The sequence below is a fragment of the Oncorhynchus mykiss genome, chromosome 6 (assembly GCF_057628025.1).
Source record: "Oncorhynchus mykiss isolate SJ-2025 chromosome 6, ASM5762802v1, whole genome shotgun sequence".
Lineage (NCBI taxonomy): Eukaryota > Metazoa > Chordata > Actinopteri > Salmoniformes > Salmonidae > Oncorhynchus > Oncorhynchus mykiss.
The window spans coordinates 2553692-2570278 of NC_143027.1; the positions used below are offsets into that span (position 1 = coordinate 2553692).

The window sequence follows — 16587 nt, forward strand, 5'->3', positions numbered from 1 at the left end:
CTTCCTACCTGCCGCCCAGGTTGTTCCCCCGTACCCTTCCTACCTGCCGCCCAGGTTGTTCCCCCGTACCCTTCCTACCTGACCCCCGTTTGTTCCCCCGTACCCTTCCTACCTGACCCCCGTTTGTTCCCCCGTACCCTTCCTACCTGACCCCCGTTTGTTCCCCCGTACCCTTCCCACCTGACCCCAGGTTGTTCCCCCGTACCCTTCCCACCTGACCCCAGGTTGTTCCCCCGTACCCTTCCCACCTGACCCCAGGTTGTTCCCCCGTACCCTTCCCACCTGACCCCAGGTTGTTCCCCCGTACCCTTCCTACCTGACCCCCATTTGTTCCCCCGTACCCTTCCTACCTGACCCCCGTTTGTTCCCCCTGTACCCTTCCTACCTGCCGCCCAGGTTGTTCCCCCGTCCCCTTCCTACCTGCCGCCCAGGTTGTTCCCATGTACCCTTCCAACCTGGCCCCCACCTCTTTCTTGGGTTTTGTGGACAGATGTATAGTATAATCTATAATATACTATAATCTATAATTATACTATAATCTATAATTATACTAGAATCTATAATATACTATAATCTATAATATACTATAATCTATAATATACTATAATCTATAATATACTATAATCTATAATATACTATAATCTATAATATACTATAATCTATAATATACTATAATCTATAATATACTATAATCTATAATATACTATAATCTATAATATACTTAAGCCTTAAGGCCAGAGGGGGTGTGGTATATGACCAATACACCTGTTCTTAAGCACGACGCAACGCAGAGTGCCTGGATACATCCCTTAGCCGTGGTATATTGGCCATATAACACAAACCCCCAGAGGTGCCTTATTGCTATTTTAAACTGGTTAACAACGTAATAAGCGCATTTGTCGTACCCGCGGTATACGGTCTGATTTCCCACGGCTGTCAGCCAATCTGCATTCAGGGCTCGAACCACCCAGTCTATAATAGAATCTATAATATACAAGAATCTATAATATACTAGAATCTATAATATACTAGAATCTATAATTATACTATAATCTATAATATACTATAATCTATAATTATACTATAATCTATAATTATACTATAATCTATAATATACTAGAATCTATAATTATACTATAATCTATAATATACTATAATCTATAATTATACTATAATCTATAATATACTATAATCTATAATTATACTATAATCTATAATATACTATAATCTATAATTATACTATAATCTATAATTATACTATAATCTATAATTATACTAGAATAGATAATATACTAGAATCTAGAATCTATAATTATACTAGAATCTATAATATACTAGAATCTATAATCTATAATTATACTAGAATAGATAATATACTAGAATCTAGAATCTATAATTATACTAGAATCTATAATCTATAATTATACTAGAATAGATAATATACTAGAATCTAGAATCTATAATTATACTAGAATCTATAATATACTAGAATCTATAATCTATAATTATACTAGAATAGATAATATACTAGAATCTAGAATCTATAATTATACTAGAATATATAATATACTATAATTATACTAGAATCTATAATATACTATGATTTATAATTATACTATAATCTATAATATACTATGATTTATAATTATACTATAATCTATAATATACTATAATCTATAATATACTATAATCTATAATATACTATGGTTTATAATTATACTATAATCTATAATATACTATAATCTATAATATACTATAATCTATAATATACTATAATCTATAATATACTATAATCTATAATTATACTAGAATATATAATATACTATAATCTATAATATACTATAATCTATAATATACTATAATCTATAATATACTATAATCTATAATATACTATAATCTATAATATACTATAATCTATAATTATACTAGAATATATAATTATACTAGAATATATAATACACTATAATCTATAATTATACTAGAATAGATGCAATAATACTGTCATAATACTGTCATACTGTAATAATACTGTCATACTGTAATAATACTGTCATAATGTAATAATACTGTCATAATACTGTCAAATGAATAATACTGTAATAATACTGTCATGATGTAATAATACTGTCATAATATAATAATACTGTCATAATGTAATAATACTGTCATAATGTAATAATACTGTCATAATACTGTCAAATGAATAATACTGTAATAATACTGTCATGATGTAATAATACTGTCATAATGTCATAGTACTGTCATAATGTAATAATACTGTCATAATGTAATAATACTGTCATAATGTAATAATACTGTCATAATACTGTCATAACGTAATAATACTGTAATACTGTCATAACGTAATAATACTGTAATAAAACTGTCATAACGTAATAATACTGTCATAACGTAATAATACTGTCATAATACTGTCATAATACTGTCATAATGTATTAATACTGTCATAATGTAATAATACTGTCATAATAATGTAATAATGTCATAATACTGTCATGTCATAATACTGTCATAATAATGTAATAATACTGTCATAATACTGTCATAATGTCATAATGTCATAATACTGTCATAATGTAATAATACTGTCATAATACTGTAATAATGTCATAATACTGTCATGATGTAATAATGTTGTCATAATGTAATACTACTGTAATAATACTGTCATAATGTAATAATACTGTCAATGTAATAATACTATCATAATGTAATAGTACTGTCAATGTAATAATACTGTCATAATGTAATAGTACTGTCATACTGTCATAATACTGTAATAACACTGTCATACCACTGTCATTCTACTGTCATACTGTCATACTACTGTCAATGTAATGTAATACTGTCAATGTGATGCTACTGTAACAATGTAGTACTACTCTAATACTGTCATAATGTAATAATACTCTAATACTGTCATAATGTAATAATACTCTAATACTGTCATAATGTAATACTACTCTAATACTGTCATAATGTAATAATACTCTAATACTGGCATAATGTAGTACTACTCTAATACTGTCATAATGTAATACTACTCTAATACTGTCATAATGTAATACTACTCTAATACTGTCATAATGTAATACTACTCTAATACTGTCATAATGTAATACTACTCTAATACTGTCATAATGTAATACTACTCTAATACTGTCATAATGTAATACTACTCTAATACTGTCATAATGTAATACTACTCTAATACTGTCATAATGTAATACTACTCTAATACTGTCATAATGTGGTAATAATGTAATATTGTTGTAATGTAATACTGTGTTACTGTAATAATACTGTGTTATAATACTGTCTTACTGTAATTATACTGTCATAATGTAATTATACTGACATGATGTAATAATGTTGTTATAATTTAAGGATACTCTAATTATTCTGTCTTACTGTAATTATACTGTCTTAATGTAATTATACTGTCTTAATGTAATAATGTTGTCATAATTTAATGATACTGTAATAATAGTGTCATAATGTAGTAATACTGCCATAATTTAATAATATTGTCGTAATGTATACTGAACAAAAATATAAGCGCAACATGTAAAGTGTTGGTTTCATGAGATGCACAAAAATAATATTTCTTTCAAATATTGTTTACAAAGTTGTTTACGTCCTTGTTAGGGAGCATTTCTCCTTTGCCAAGATAATCCATCCACCTGACAGGTGTGACATATATAGAAGCTGATTAAACAGAATGATCATTACACAGGTGCACTTTGTGCTGGGGACAATAAAAGGCCACACTAAAATGTGCGGTTTTGTCACAACCCAATGCTTCAGATGTCTCAAGTTTTGTGGGAGCGTGCAATTGACATGCTGACTGCAGGAATGTCCACCAGAGCTGTTGCCAGAAAATTTAATTTTAATTTCTCTACCATAAGCCGCCTCCAACTTCATTTTAGATAATTTGGCAGTACGTCCAACCGGCCTCACAACCACAGACCACGTGTAACCACGCCAGCCCAGGACCTCCACATCTGGTTTCTTCACCTGCGGGATCGTCTGAGACCAGCCACCAGGACAGCTGATGAAACTGTGGGTTTGCACAACCAAATCCGCACAAAATTTGAGAGAAACCGCACATCTGCGTGCACGTCGTCATCAGGGTCTTGACCTGACTGCAGTTCGGCGTCGTAACTGAGTGAGGAAATGCTCACCTTCAATGGCCACTGGCTTCGCTGCAGAAGCTCTTTACAGATGAATCCCGGTTTCAACTGTACCGGACAGATGGCGTCGTGTGAGCGAGCGGTTTGCTGATGTCAACGTTGTTAAACACAATGCCCCATGGTGGCGGTGGGGTTATGATATGGGTAGGGGTATAAGTGACGAATAACGAGCACAATTTAATTTTATCGATGGCAATTTGAATGCACAGAGATAGCGTGAGGAGATCCTGAGGCCCATTGTCGTGCTATTCTTCCGTGGCATGAACTGGGAGACTAGTCAGGATCGAGCGAAAGATGAACGACGCAAAGTACTTAGATCCTTGATGAAATCCCGCTCAGGCCTTCAGACTAGGGTGAAGGTTCACCTTCCAACAGGACAACGACCCTAAGCTAAGATATCTACCTATCATCCGTTGTAGATAGGTAGATAAAGGCTCTGTTCATCAAGGGGTCTGAATACTTTCTAAAAATATGTGTATCTCTCCCATTTGTTTCATCCATTAACACAACACAATTATGCTAGTCACTGTGAGCCGGTTTCAACATTTTAATGACTCGCTTCTAGACAACGGAGCGTCCGAGAACACTTTGGGAGAAGAAGTCAACAGAAATGAACAGAAACATTAACACCTGAGACAACCTGAGACACAGTAGGCTTTTGTCCAGCAGGTCCCTGGGGGTCGTTAAAGGGTTAACCTTTGCTGTTTAAACAGCATGAAGCAGGTGTCTCTGTCATTCACCACTGTTTGGAGGTTGGAGACATGTTGTGAGTGGATGAACCAGCTGCGAGGAAGCCTGTTAAAGGAGACCTTTTGAAGTGATTTGCTTGACAATCAGATGAAAACATCTTGAATGGTTGAGTTTATGGTTGTGTTTATGCCACCATGAAAAGTTAATACATTTTAAACATTAAATGACATATCTTTATGACTACACCCACAGAGATCCTATTGAATTAATAGAGATTCGAAATGTAGTTCTGTGACTAGACCCACAGGGATCCTAGTGAATTAATAGAGATACTATATGTAGTTTTGTGACTAGACCCACAGAGATCCTAGTGAATTAATAGAGATTCTATATGTAGTTCTATGACTAGACCCACAGAGATCCTATTGAATTAATAGAGATTCTATATGTAGTTCTATGACTAGACCCACAGAGATCCTAGTGAATTAATAGAGATTCTATATGTAGTTCTATGACTAGACCCACAAAGATCCTATTGAATTAATAGAGATTCTATATGTAGTTCTATGACTAGACCCACAGAGATCCTAGTGAATGAATAGAGATTCTATATGTAGTTCTATGACTAGACTCCTAAAATATAGGAGGTCCCGTACCAGGAATACATGTATTCTGCTTTCTCCCCTGCACATAACCCCCGTAACAACTCCCCGTAACAAACCCAATCACACAATACAGCTTGTCTAGCCGATGCTTTTCTCTTTTGGCCGCATTCCATATCGGATCTGTGTCGTCCGTCCTTTTGTAACGGTCTACAGATTGTCCTGTGTAGAGGTCTCTGAAGACAGAGCTTTGTAACGGTCTACAGATTGTCCTGTGTAGAGGTCTCTGAAGACAGAGCTTTGAAGACAGAGCTTTGTAACGGTCTAGAGATTGTCCTGTGTAGAGGTCTCTGAAGACAGAGCTTTGGAACAGTCTACAGATTGTCCTGTGTAGAGGTCTCTGAAGGCCTTTTGGGAGAGCAGTATGTCAGAGTCATTTCAGTAGAAGGAAATTCACTCCATACAGGGTCTAACATCACTGAGAGAAACAGGGTCTAATATCACTGAGAGAAACAGGGTCTAATATCACTGAGAGAAACAGGGTCTAATATCACTGAGAGAAACAGGGTCTAATATCACTGAGAGAAACAGGGTCTAATATCACTGAGAGAAACAGGGTCTAATATCACTGAGAGGAACAGGGTCTAATATCACTGAGAGAAACAGGGTCTAATATCACTGAGAGAAACAGGGTCTAATATCACTGAGAGGAACAGGGTATAATATCACTGAGAGAAACAGGGTCTAATATCACTGAGAGAAACAGGGTCTAATATCACTGAGAGGAACAGGGTATAATATCACTGAGAGGAACAGGGTCTAACATCACTGAGAGAAGGAGGATCTAATATCACTGAGAGAAACAGGGTCTAATATCACTGAGAGAAACAGGGTCTAATATCACTGAGAGGAACAGGGTCTAATATCACTGAGATGAACAGGGTCTAATATCACTGAGAGGAACAGGGTCTAATATCACTGAGAGAAACAGGGTCTAACATCACTGAGAGGAACAGGGTCTAACATCACTGAGAGGAACAGGGTCTAATATCACTGAGAGAAACAGAACAGAACAGACACCTGACATTATCACACTGTAGGGGAGGGTGTTATCGCTACTAGCATTATCACACTGTAGGGGAGGGTGTTATCGCTATCAGCATTATCACACTGTAGGGGAGGGTGTTATTGTAGGGGAGGGTGTAGGTCAGAGAGGAGTACAGGAGGTCAGAGAGGAGGACAGGAGGTCAGAGAGGAGGACAGGAGGTCAGAGAAGAGGGGTCACTAATCCTGTGACACTGTCATTTCAGAGTCTGGGTGGGCTTTGTTGCTGGGTCACTGTCTGGGACATCACCTTACCACCACCATGATTCACCGTTGTCTGGGACACTGACCCACCATAGACAGTATATGGAAATAAAACTGTCTAAACATCAATTTGTCTGTTGTGAGAGTGAGTCATTCCTGGGGTCTGTCTCTCAGCATCCATCCAGCCGTCTTTTGTTGACACTGAGTAAAATATATACACTATCGGTTAAAAGTTTGGACACACCTGCTCATTCCAGGGTTTTTCTTTATTTTTACTATTTGCTACATTGTAGAATAATAGTGAAGACATCAAAACTATGAAATAACACATATGGAATGGAATCATGTAGTGACCAAAACAAGTGTCAAACAAATCAAAATATATTTTAAATTTGAGATTCTTCAAATAGACACCCTTTGCCTTGACGCAGACCAGGGCCCATGGACTGTATAGTGCACTACTTTAGACCAGGGCCCATGGACTGTATAGTGCACTACTTTAGACCAGGGCCCATGGACTGTATAGTGCACTACTTTAGACCAGGGCCCTGTATAGTGCACTACTTTAGACCAGGGCCCATGGACTGTATAGTGCACTACTTTAGACCAGGGCCCTGTATAGTGCACTACTTTAGACTAGGGCCCTGTATAGTGCACTACTTTAGACCAGGACCCTGTATAGTGCACTACTTTAGACCAGGGCCCTGTATAGTGCACTACTTTAGACCAGGGCCCTGTATAGTGCACTACTTTAGACCAGGGCCCTGTATAGTGCACTACTTTAGACCAGGGCCCATGGACTGTATAGTGCATAGGATGCCATTTGGCACGTACACTATAACTTCTCTGATGTGGACTTTTCTACTTTGTTTTTAGGTGAATGAGGCGTGAACCTGACGCTCCCCAGTACCCCGGGTGGTGATGTGAGCACGGACACCCTTCTCCCTCATCAGTCTCAATTATGGGATATTTACACCCTGCCTGGTCCCGGAACCCTGCCAGCCAAGCGGATAATGGCTCTCCACTCTCTCCAGTTACCCCGTAGAGTGTAGGGAGCCGACACCCCATCTCACACATACACACACACTTCCCTTACAGCTCTGCTTTGTTCCTGGGTGGTGACATCATGGCCGTGGGGTTGCCGATGGGGACTGCGGCAGACTCACTCACACACACACTCAAACTTTTCAGATCTCTCTGACGTCCTGGGGTTTTCGCTCTAACCCGTTGTTCTAACACTGCTAGATGAGAGAGCCTCAGTCCACTAAACTCCCTGTGTCCTAGTCTATCTGTACTCTGATAGACTGACGCCAGACCCGGCTCTACTCCCTCGCCCACGTATGGTGCTCCTAGAGCAGTGGTGTCTGCTTGTTCTCTGTTCTACCTGATCATCAATTACAGCCGCCTGGTGTCCCAGGTCTAAATCAGGCCCTGATTAGAGGGGAATCACCCACCTGGTGTCCCATGTCTAAATCAGTCCCTGATTAGAGGGGAATCACCCACCTGGTGTCCCAGGTCTAAATCAGTCCCTGATTAGACGGGGGAAAACAATGAAAAAAAATCAGTGGAACTGTCTTTGAGGTCCAGAGTTGAATGTGAGGGCTCTATAGGGGTCTATCAACCCAGGATGCAGGGGGGCTCTGGTCTGGCCCAGCCCCAGCCACGATGCCCATCACCCAGGAGAACGCCCTGAGCCACCTCCCCCTGTTGGAGGACTGGCTCCTGGGGGTACAGACCAGGGACCAGGACAACTATGGAGACCCAGACCAGCAGTCCACCATCAGCAGAGACCCGGACCAAGACTCTTACCAGGTTTGTCATAAATGCATATAGATGATGTATTATACCTGGATCCAGTATTATAGTGTACTTAGTCCATCTGTAAATAGCCCACCCAATCTACCTCATCCCCATATTGTTTTTATTTACTTTTCTGCTCTTTTGCACACCAGTATCACTACTTACACACCATCATCTGATCATCATCATCTGCTCATCTATCACTCCAGTGTTAATCTGCTATATTGTAATTACTTTCGCCACCATGGCCTATTTATTGCCTGACCTCTCTTATCCTACCTCATTTCCACATGCTGTATATAGATTTTCCTACCATATTATGGATTGTTTGTTTGTTTACTCCATGTGTAACTCTGTGTTGTTTTATGTGTCGAACTGCTTTGCTTTATCTTGGCCAGGTCGCAGTTGCAAATGAGAACTTGTTCTCAACTGGCCTACCTGATTAAATAAAGGTGCTCTCAACTAGCCTACCTGGTTAAATAAAGGTGTTCTCAACTGGCCTACCTGGTTAAATAAAGGTGTTCTCAACTGGCCTACCTGGTTAAATACAGGTGAAATAAATACAAAATAAATGATTGCGGTGTCTCAACTCTTGACTGGTCAGGAGTCGACAATGTGGGTTTTAATCTGTAATTATGTTAATTACTGTAATATTGTGGAATGAGAGACATTTAAATGTAGTTTTCTATCTCTTCCTTCTACCAGGAGTCAGAACACGAGGTGGATGCTTGCGGCATGGTCAGCGACGGCACGGTCAACAGCAGCAGCATGGTCAGCGACGGCACGGTCAACAGCAGCGGCACGGTCAACAGTGACGGTACGGTCTGCGACAGTACCAGTGGAGACATGTCTCTATGTCAGGCCTCTATACAGAAACTGATGGAGTACATTCAGCTCAACTTCACAGAGGACGAAGAGCCCAACGTTGTGGCACGACCCACAACGCCGTGCGGAGGTGTGGACGCGGAGGTGCGAGCCGTGTGTCTCATCAAGAGGGAGGGGGACGGGGCAGAGCTGGGACTGAGTTTCGGTAACATCCCGATATTCGGGGATCCGGAGGGGGAGAACAGGAAGAAGGGAGGAGGGAGGAGGAGGAGGAAGGGGGATCAGGGACCCGTGTTGGACGTGGGGTGTATCTGGGTGACGGAGGTGAGGAAGAGAAGTCCGGCGGCGAGGTGCGGTAGAATTAAACTACGAGACGAGCTGCTGTCACTCAACGGTCAGCTGATGGTGGGCGTCGACGTCACGGGAGCCAGGTATGAGGAGCCTTTATAATAATAATACATCTCCACTCTCTCTCCCCCCCCTCTCTTTCTCTCTTTTGAGAATCAAAATTGTCAAATTGACAACAGTAAAAACAGTAACCAAGGGTCAAAATAACCCTCCATTCAACAATAACAATAAGCATACAGTAGAGGACATGTGCAGGTTGGTCTGTCAGACACTGTCCGTCATCTTATGACAGGCAGCAATGTAGTGCGCTGCCAACCCACAGCTCTCTGCGTCCTCCCCCAACAGGACGGGTAGCCTGTCCCTCCCCCAACAGGACGGGTAGCCTGTCCCTCCCCCAACAGGACGGGTAGCCTGTCCCTCCCCCAACAGGACGGGCAGCCTGCCCCTCCCCCAACAGGACGGGTAGCCTGTCCCTCCCCCAACAGGACGGGTAGCCTGTCCCTCCCCCAACAGGACGGGTAGCCTGTCCCTCCCCCAACAGGACGGGCAGCCTGTCCCTCCCCCAACAGGACGGGCAGCCTGCCCCTCCCCCAACAGGACGGGCAGCCTGCCCCTCCCCCAACAGGACAGGCAGCCTGCACCTCCCCCAACAGGACGGGTAGCCTGTCCCTCCCCCAACAGGACGGGTAGCCTATCCTCATCAGAGAGGTCTTTGGAACGTGGAATAAGGGTTTCACATTTGGGGAAATGACACTCTCTAATTGTTTTATATTGTTGACATTTTGTCAGGAAATGCAGCTCCGTCTCAGGTTCTGCTGTGGTGCAGTGGTTGCACAGCCTTTCCTCTACAGGGAGCCAGGTTCTGCTGTTGTGCAGTGGTTGCACAGCCGTTCCTCTACAGGGAGCCAGGTTCTGCTGTTGTGCAGTGGTTGTATAGCCTTTCCTCTACAGGGAGCCAGGTTCTGCTGTTGTGCAGTGGTTGTACAGCCTTTCCTCTACAGGGAGCCAGGTTCTGCTGTTGTGCAGTGGTTGCACAGCCTTTCCTCTACAGGGAGCCAGGTTCTGCTGTGGTGCAGTGGTTGTACAGCCTTTCCTCTACAGGCAGCCAGGTTTTCCTGTGTCTACCCTTCTCAATGGCAAGGCTGTGCTCACTGAGCCTGTACTTTGTCAAGGTTTTTCTAAGGTCTTGATCAGTAACCATGGTCAAAAAGTTAACCACAGTGTACTGTCGATTTAGGGCCAGATAGCCCTGCATTTTGCTTTGTGTTTGTGCTTGTGTTTCCCAATATGTAATGTAGTTTTGTTTTGACTGTGTTGTAATCTGGTTTATTCTGATTGATTGGATGTTCTGGTCCTGAGGCTTCAGTGTGTTAGTAGAACAGGTTAGTGAACTCAGCCCCAGGACCAGCTGGATGAGGGGACTGAGGCTTCAGTGTGTTAGTAGAACAGGTTAGTGAACTCAGCCCCAGGACCAGCTGGATGAGGGGACTGAGGCTTCAGTGTGTTAGTAGAACAGGTTAGTGAACTCAGCCCCAGGACCAGCTGGATGAGGGTCCTGAGGACCTCAGTGTGTTAATAGAACAGGTTAGTGAACTCAGCCCCAGGACCAGCTGGATGAGGGTCCTCAGGATTCAGTGTGTTAGTAGAACAGGTTAGTGAACTCAGGACCAGCTGGATGAGGGGACTGAGGCTTCAGTGTGTTAGTAGAACAGGTTAGTGAACTCAGCCCCAGGACCAGCTGGGTGAGGGGACTGAGGCTTCAGTGTGTTAGTAGAACAGGTTAGTGAACTCAGCCCCAGGACCAGCTGGATGAGGGTCCTGAGGACCTCAGTGTGTTAATAGAACAGGTTAGTGAACTCAGCCCCAGGACCAGCTGGATGAGGGTCCTCAGGATTCAGTGTGTTAGTAGAACAGGTTAGTGAACTCAGGACCAGCTGGATGAGGGGACTGAGGCTTCAGTGTGTTAGTAGAACAGGTTAGTGAACTCAGCCCCAGGACCAGCTGGGTGAGGGGACTGAGGCTTCAGTGTGTTAGTAGAACAGGTTAGTGAACTCAGCCCCAGGACCAGCTGGATGAGGGGACTGAGGCTTCAGTGTGTTAGTAGAACAGGTTAGTGAACTCAGGACCAGCTGGATGAGGTGACTGAGACTTCAGTGTGTTAGTAGAACAGGTTAGTGACCTCAGGACCAGATGGATGAGGGGACTGAGGCTTCAGTGTGTTAGTAGAACAGGTTAGTGAACTCAGGACCAGCTGGATGAGGGGACTGAGGCTTCAGTGTGTTAGTAGAACAGGTTAGTGAACTCAGGACCAGCTGGATGAGGAGACTGAGGCTTCAGTGTGCTAGTAGAACAGGTTAGTGAACTCAGGACCAGCTGGATGAGGGGACTGAGGCTTCAGTGTGTTAGTAGAACAGGTTAGTGAACTCAGGACCAGCTGGATGAGGGGACTGAGGCTTCAGTGTGTTAGTAGAACAGGTTAGTGAACTCAGGACCAGCTGGATGAGGGGACTGAGGCTTCAGTGTGTTAGTAGAACAGGTTAGTGAACTCAGGACCAGCTGGATGAGGAGACTGAGGCTTCAGTGTGCTAGTAGAACAGGTTAGTGAACTCAGGACCAGCTGGATGAGGGGACTGAGGCTTCAGTGTGTTAGTAGAACAGGTTAGTGAACTCAGGACCAGCTGGATGAGGGGACTGAGGCTTCAGTGTGTTAGTAGAACAGGTTAGTGAACTCAGCCCCAGGACCAGCTGGATGAGGGGACTGAGGCTTCAGTGTGTTAGTAGAACAGGTTAGTGAACTCAGGACCAGCTGGATGAGGGGACTGAGACTTCAGTGTGTTAGTAGAACAGGTTAGTGAACTCAGGACCAGCTGGATGAGGGGACTGAGGCTTCAGTGTGTTAGTAGAACAGGTTAGTGAACTCAGGACCAGCTGGATGAGGGGACTGAGGCTTCAGTGTGTTAGTAGAACAGGTTAGTGAACCCAGCCCCAGGACCAGCTGGATGAGGGGACTGAGGCTTCAGTGTGTTAGTAGAACAGGTTAGTGAACTCAGGACCAGCTGGATGAGGGGACTGAGACTTCAGTGTGTTAGTAGAACAGGTTAGTGAACTCAGGACCAGCTGGATGAGGGGACTGAGGCTTCAGTGTGTTAGTAGAACAGGTTAGTGAACTCAGGACCAGCTGGATGAGGGGACTGAGGCTTCAGTGTGTTAGTAGAACAGGTTAGTGAACTCAGGACCAGCTGGATGAGGGGACTGAGGCTTCAGTGTGTTAGTAGAACAGGTTAGTGAACTCAGGACCAGGACCAGCTGGATGAGGGTACTGAGGACCTCAGTGTGTTAATAGAACAGGTTAGTGAACTCAGCCCCAGGACCAGCTGGATGAGGGTCCTCAGGATTCAGTGTGTTAGTAGAACAGGTTAGTGAACTCAGGACCAGCTGGATGAGGGGACTGAGGCTTCAGTGTGTTAGTAGAACAGGTTAGTGAACTCAGCCCCAGGACCAGCTGGATGAGGGGACTGAGGCTTCAGTGTGTTAGTAGAACAGGTTAGTGAACTCAGGACCAGCTGGATGAGGTGACTGAGACTTCAGTGTGTTAGTAGAACAGGTTAGTGACCTCAGGACCAGCTGGATGAGGGGACTGAGGCTTCAGTGTGTTAGTAGAACAGGTTAGTGAACTCAGGACCAGCTGGATGAGGGGACTGAGGCTTCAGTGTGTTAGTAGAACAGGTTAGTGAACTCAGGACCAGCTGGATGAGGGGACTGAGGCTTCAGTGTGTTAGTAGAACAGGTTAGTGAACTCAGCCCCAGGACCAGCTGGATGAGGGGACTGAGGCTTCAGTGTGTTAGTAGAACAGGTTAGTGAACTCAGGACCAGCTGGATGAGGGGACTGAGACTTCAGTGTGTTAGTAGAACAGGTTAGTGAACTCAGGACCAGCTGGATGAGGGGACTGAGGCTTCAGTGTGTTAGTAGAACAGGTTAGTGAACTCAGGACCAGCTGGATGAGGGGACTGAGGCTTCAGTGTGTTAGTAGAACAGGTTAGTGAACCCAGCCCCAGGACCAGCTGGATGAGGGGACTGAGGCTTCAGTGTGTTAGTAGAACAGGTTAGTGAACTCAGGACCAGCTGGATGAGGGGACTGAGACTTCAGTGTGTTAGTAGAACAGGTTAGTGAACTCAGGACCAGCTGGATGAGAGGACTGAGGCTTCAGTGTGTTAGTAGAACAGGTTAGTAAACTCAGGACCAGCTGGATGAGGGGACTGAGGCTTCAGTGTGTTAGTAGAACAGGTTAGTGAACCCAGCCCCAGGACCAGCTGGATGAGGGGACTGAGGCTTCAGTGTGTTAGTAGAACAGGTTAGTGAACTCAGGACCAGCTGGATGAGGGGACTGAGACTTCAGTGTGTTAGTAGAACAGGTTAGTGAACTCAGGACCAGCTGGATGAGAGGACTGAGGCTTCAGTGTGTTAGTAGAACAGGTTAGTGAACTCAGGACCAGCTGGATAGGGGACTGAGGCTTCAGTGTGTTAGTAGAACAGGTTAGTGAACTCAGGACCAGATGGATGAGGGGACTGAGGCTTCAGTGTGTTAGTAGAACAGGTTAGTGAACTCAGGACCAGCTGTATGAGGAGACTGAGGCTTCAGTGTGCTAGTAGAACAGGTTAGTGAACTCAGGACCAGCTGGATGAGGGGACTGAGGCTTCAGTGTGTTAGTAGAACAGGTTAGTGAACTCAGGACCAGCTGGATGAGGGGACTGAGGCTTCAGTGTGTTAGTAGAACAGGTTAGTGAACTTAGCCCCAGGACCAGCTGGATGAGGGGACTGAGGCTTCAGTGTGTTAGTAGAACAGGTTAGTGAACTCAGGACCAGCTGGATGAGGGGACTGAGACTTCAGTGTGTTAGTAGAACAGGTTAGTGAACTCAGGACCAGCTGGATGAGGGGACTGAGGCTTCAGTGTGTTAGTAGAACAGGTTAGTTAACTCAGGACCAGCTGGATGAGGGGACTGAGGCTTCAGTGTGTTAGTAGAACAGGTTAGTGAACTCAGGACCAGCTGGATGAGGGGACTGAGGCTTCAGTGTGTTAGTAGAACAGGTTAGTGAACTCAGGACCAGCTGGATGAGGGGACTGAGACTTCAGTGTGTTAGTAGAACAGGTTAGTGAACTCAGGACCAGCTGGATGAGGGGACTGAGGCTTCAGTGTGTTAGTAGAACAGGTTAGTGAACTCAGGACCAGCTGGATGAGGGGACTGAGGCTTCAGTGTGTTAGTAGAACAGGTTAGTGAACCCAGCCCCAGGACCAGCTGGATGAGGGGACTGAGGCTTCAGTGTGTTAGTAGAACAGGTTAGTGAACTCAGGACCAGCTGGATGAGGGGACTGAGACTTCAGTGTGTTAGTAGAACAGGTTAGTGAACTCAGGACCAGCTGGATGAGGGGACTGAGGTTTCAGTGTGTTAGTAGAACAGGTTAGTGAACTCAGGACCAGCTGGATGAGGGGACTGAGGCTTCAGTGTGTTAGTAGAACAGGTTAGTGAACTCAGGACCAGCTGGATGAGGGGACTGAGGCTTCAGTGTGTTAGTAGAACAGGTTAGTGAACTCAGGACCAGCTGGATGAGGGGACTGAGGCTTCAGTGTGTTAGTAGAACAGGTTAGTGAACTCAGCCCCAGGACCAGCTGGATGAGGGGACTGAGGCTTCAGTGTGTTAGTAGAACAGGTTAGTGAACTCAGGACCAGCTGGATGAGGGGACTGAGGCTTCAGTGTGTTAGTAGAACAGGTTAGTGAACTCAGGACCAGCTGGATGAGGGGACTGAGGCTTCAGTGTGTTAGTAGAACAGGTTAGTGAACCCAGCCCCAGGACCAGCTGGATGAGGGGACTGAGGCTTCAGTGTGTTAGTAGAACAGGTTAGTGAACTCAGGACCAGCTGGATGAGGGGACTGAGACTTCAGTGTGTTAGTAGAACAGGTTAGTGAACTCAGGACCAGCTGGATGAGGGGACTGAGGCTTCAGTGTGTTAGTAGAACAGGTTAGTGAACTCAGGACCAGCTGGATGAGGGGACTGAGGCTTCAGTGTGTTAGTAGAACAGGTTAGTGAACTCAGGACCAGCTGGATGAGGGGACTGAGGCTTCAGTGTGTTAGTAGAACAGGTTAGTGAACTCAGGACCAGCTGGATGAGGGGACTGAGGCTTCAGTGTGTTAGTAGAACAGGTTAGTGAACTCAGGACCAGCTGGATGAGGAGACTGAGGCTTCAGTGTGCTAGTAGAACAGGTTAGTGAACTCAGGACCAGCTGGATGAGGGGACTGAGGCTTCAGTGTGTTAGTAGAACAGGTTAGTGAACTCAGGACCAGCTGGATGAGGGGACTGAGGCTTCAGTGTGTTAGTAGAACAGGTTAGTGAACTCAGCCCCAGGACCAGCTGGATGAGGGGACTGAGGCTTCAGTGTGTTAGTAGAACAGGTTAGTGAACTCAGGACCAGCTGGATGAGGGGACTGAGACTTCAGTGTGTTAGTAGAACAGGTTAGTGAACTCAGGACCAGCTGGATGAGGGGACTGGGGCTTCAGTGTGTTAGTAGAACAGGTTAGTGAACTCAGGACCAGCTGGATGAGGGGACTGAGGCTTCAGTGTGTTAGTAGAACAGGTTAGTGAACTCAGGACCAGCTGGATGAGGGGACTGAGGCTTCAGTGTCTTAGTAGAACAGGTTAGTGAACTCAGGACCAGCTGGATGAGGTGACTGAGACTTCAGTGTGTTAGTAGAACAGGTTAGTGAACTCAGGACCAGCTGGATGAGGGGACTGAG

The 16587-nt window shown here is 44.3% G+C and overlaps 1 protein-coding gene across 3 annotated transcripts in view; it reads left to right on the top strand.

The window, feature by feature from the left end:
- Positions 1 to 16587, top strand: part of LOC110525145 (PDZ domain-containing protein 2) — a 209886-nt gene that overhangs the window by 10610 nt on the left and 182689 nt on the right. For all 3 annotated transcript variants that reach the window (XM_090236856.1, XM_090236857.1, XM_090236860.1), the window contains exons 2-3: positions 7691 to 8626; positions 9320 to 9870. In XM_090236856.1, coding sequence (XP_090092982.1) covers positions 8480 to 8626; positions 9320 to 9870 — 698 coding nt within the window. In that variant the 5' untranslated portion in view covers positions 7691 to 8479. The remainder of the gene's footprint in view (positions 1 to 7690; positions 8627 to 9319; positions 9871 to 16587) is intronic.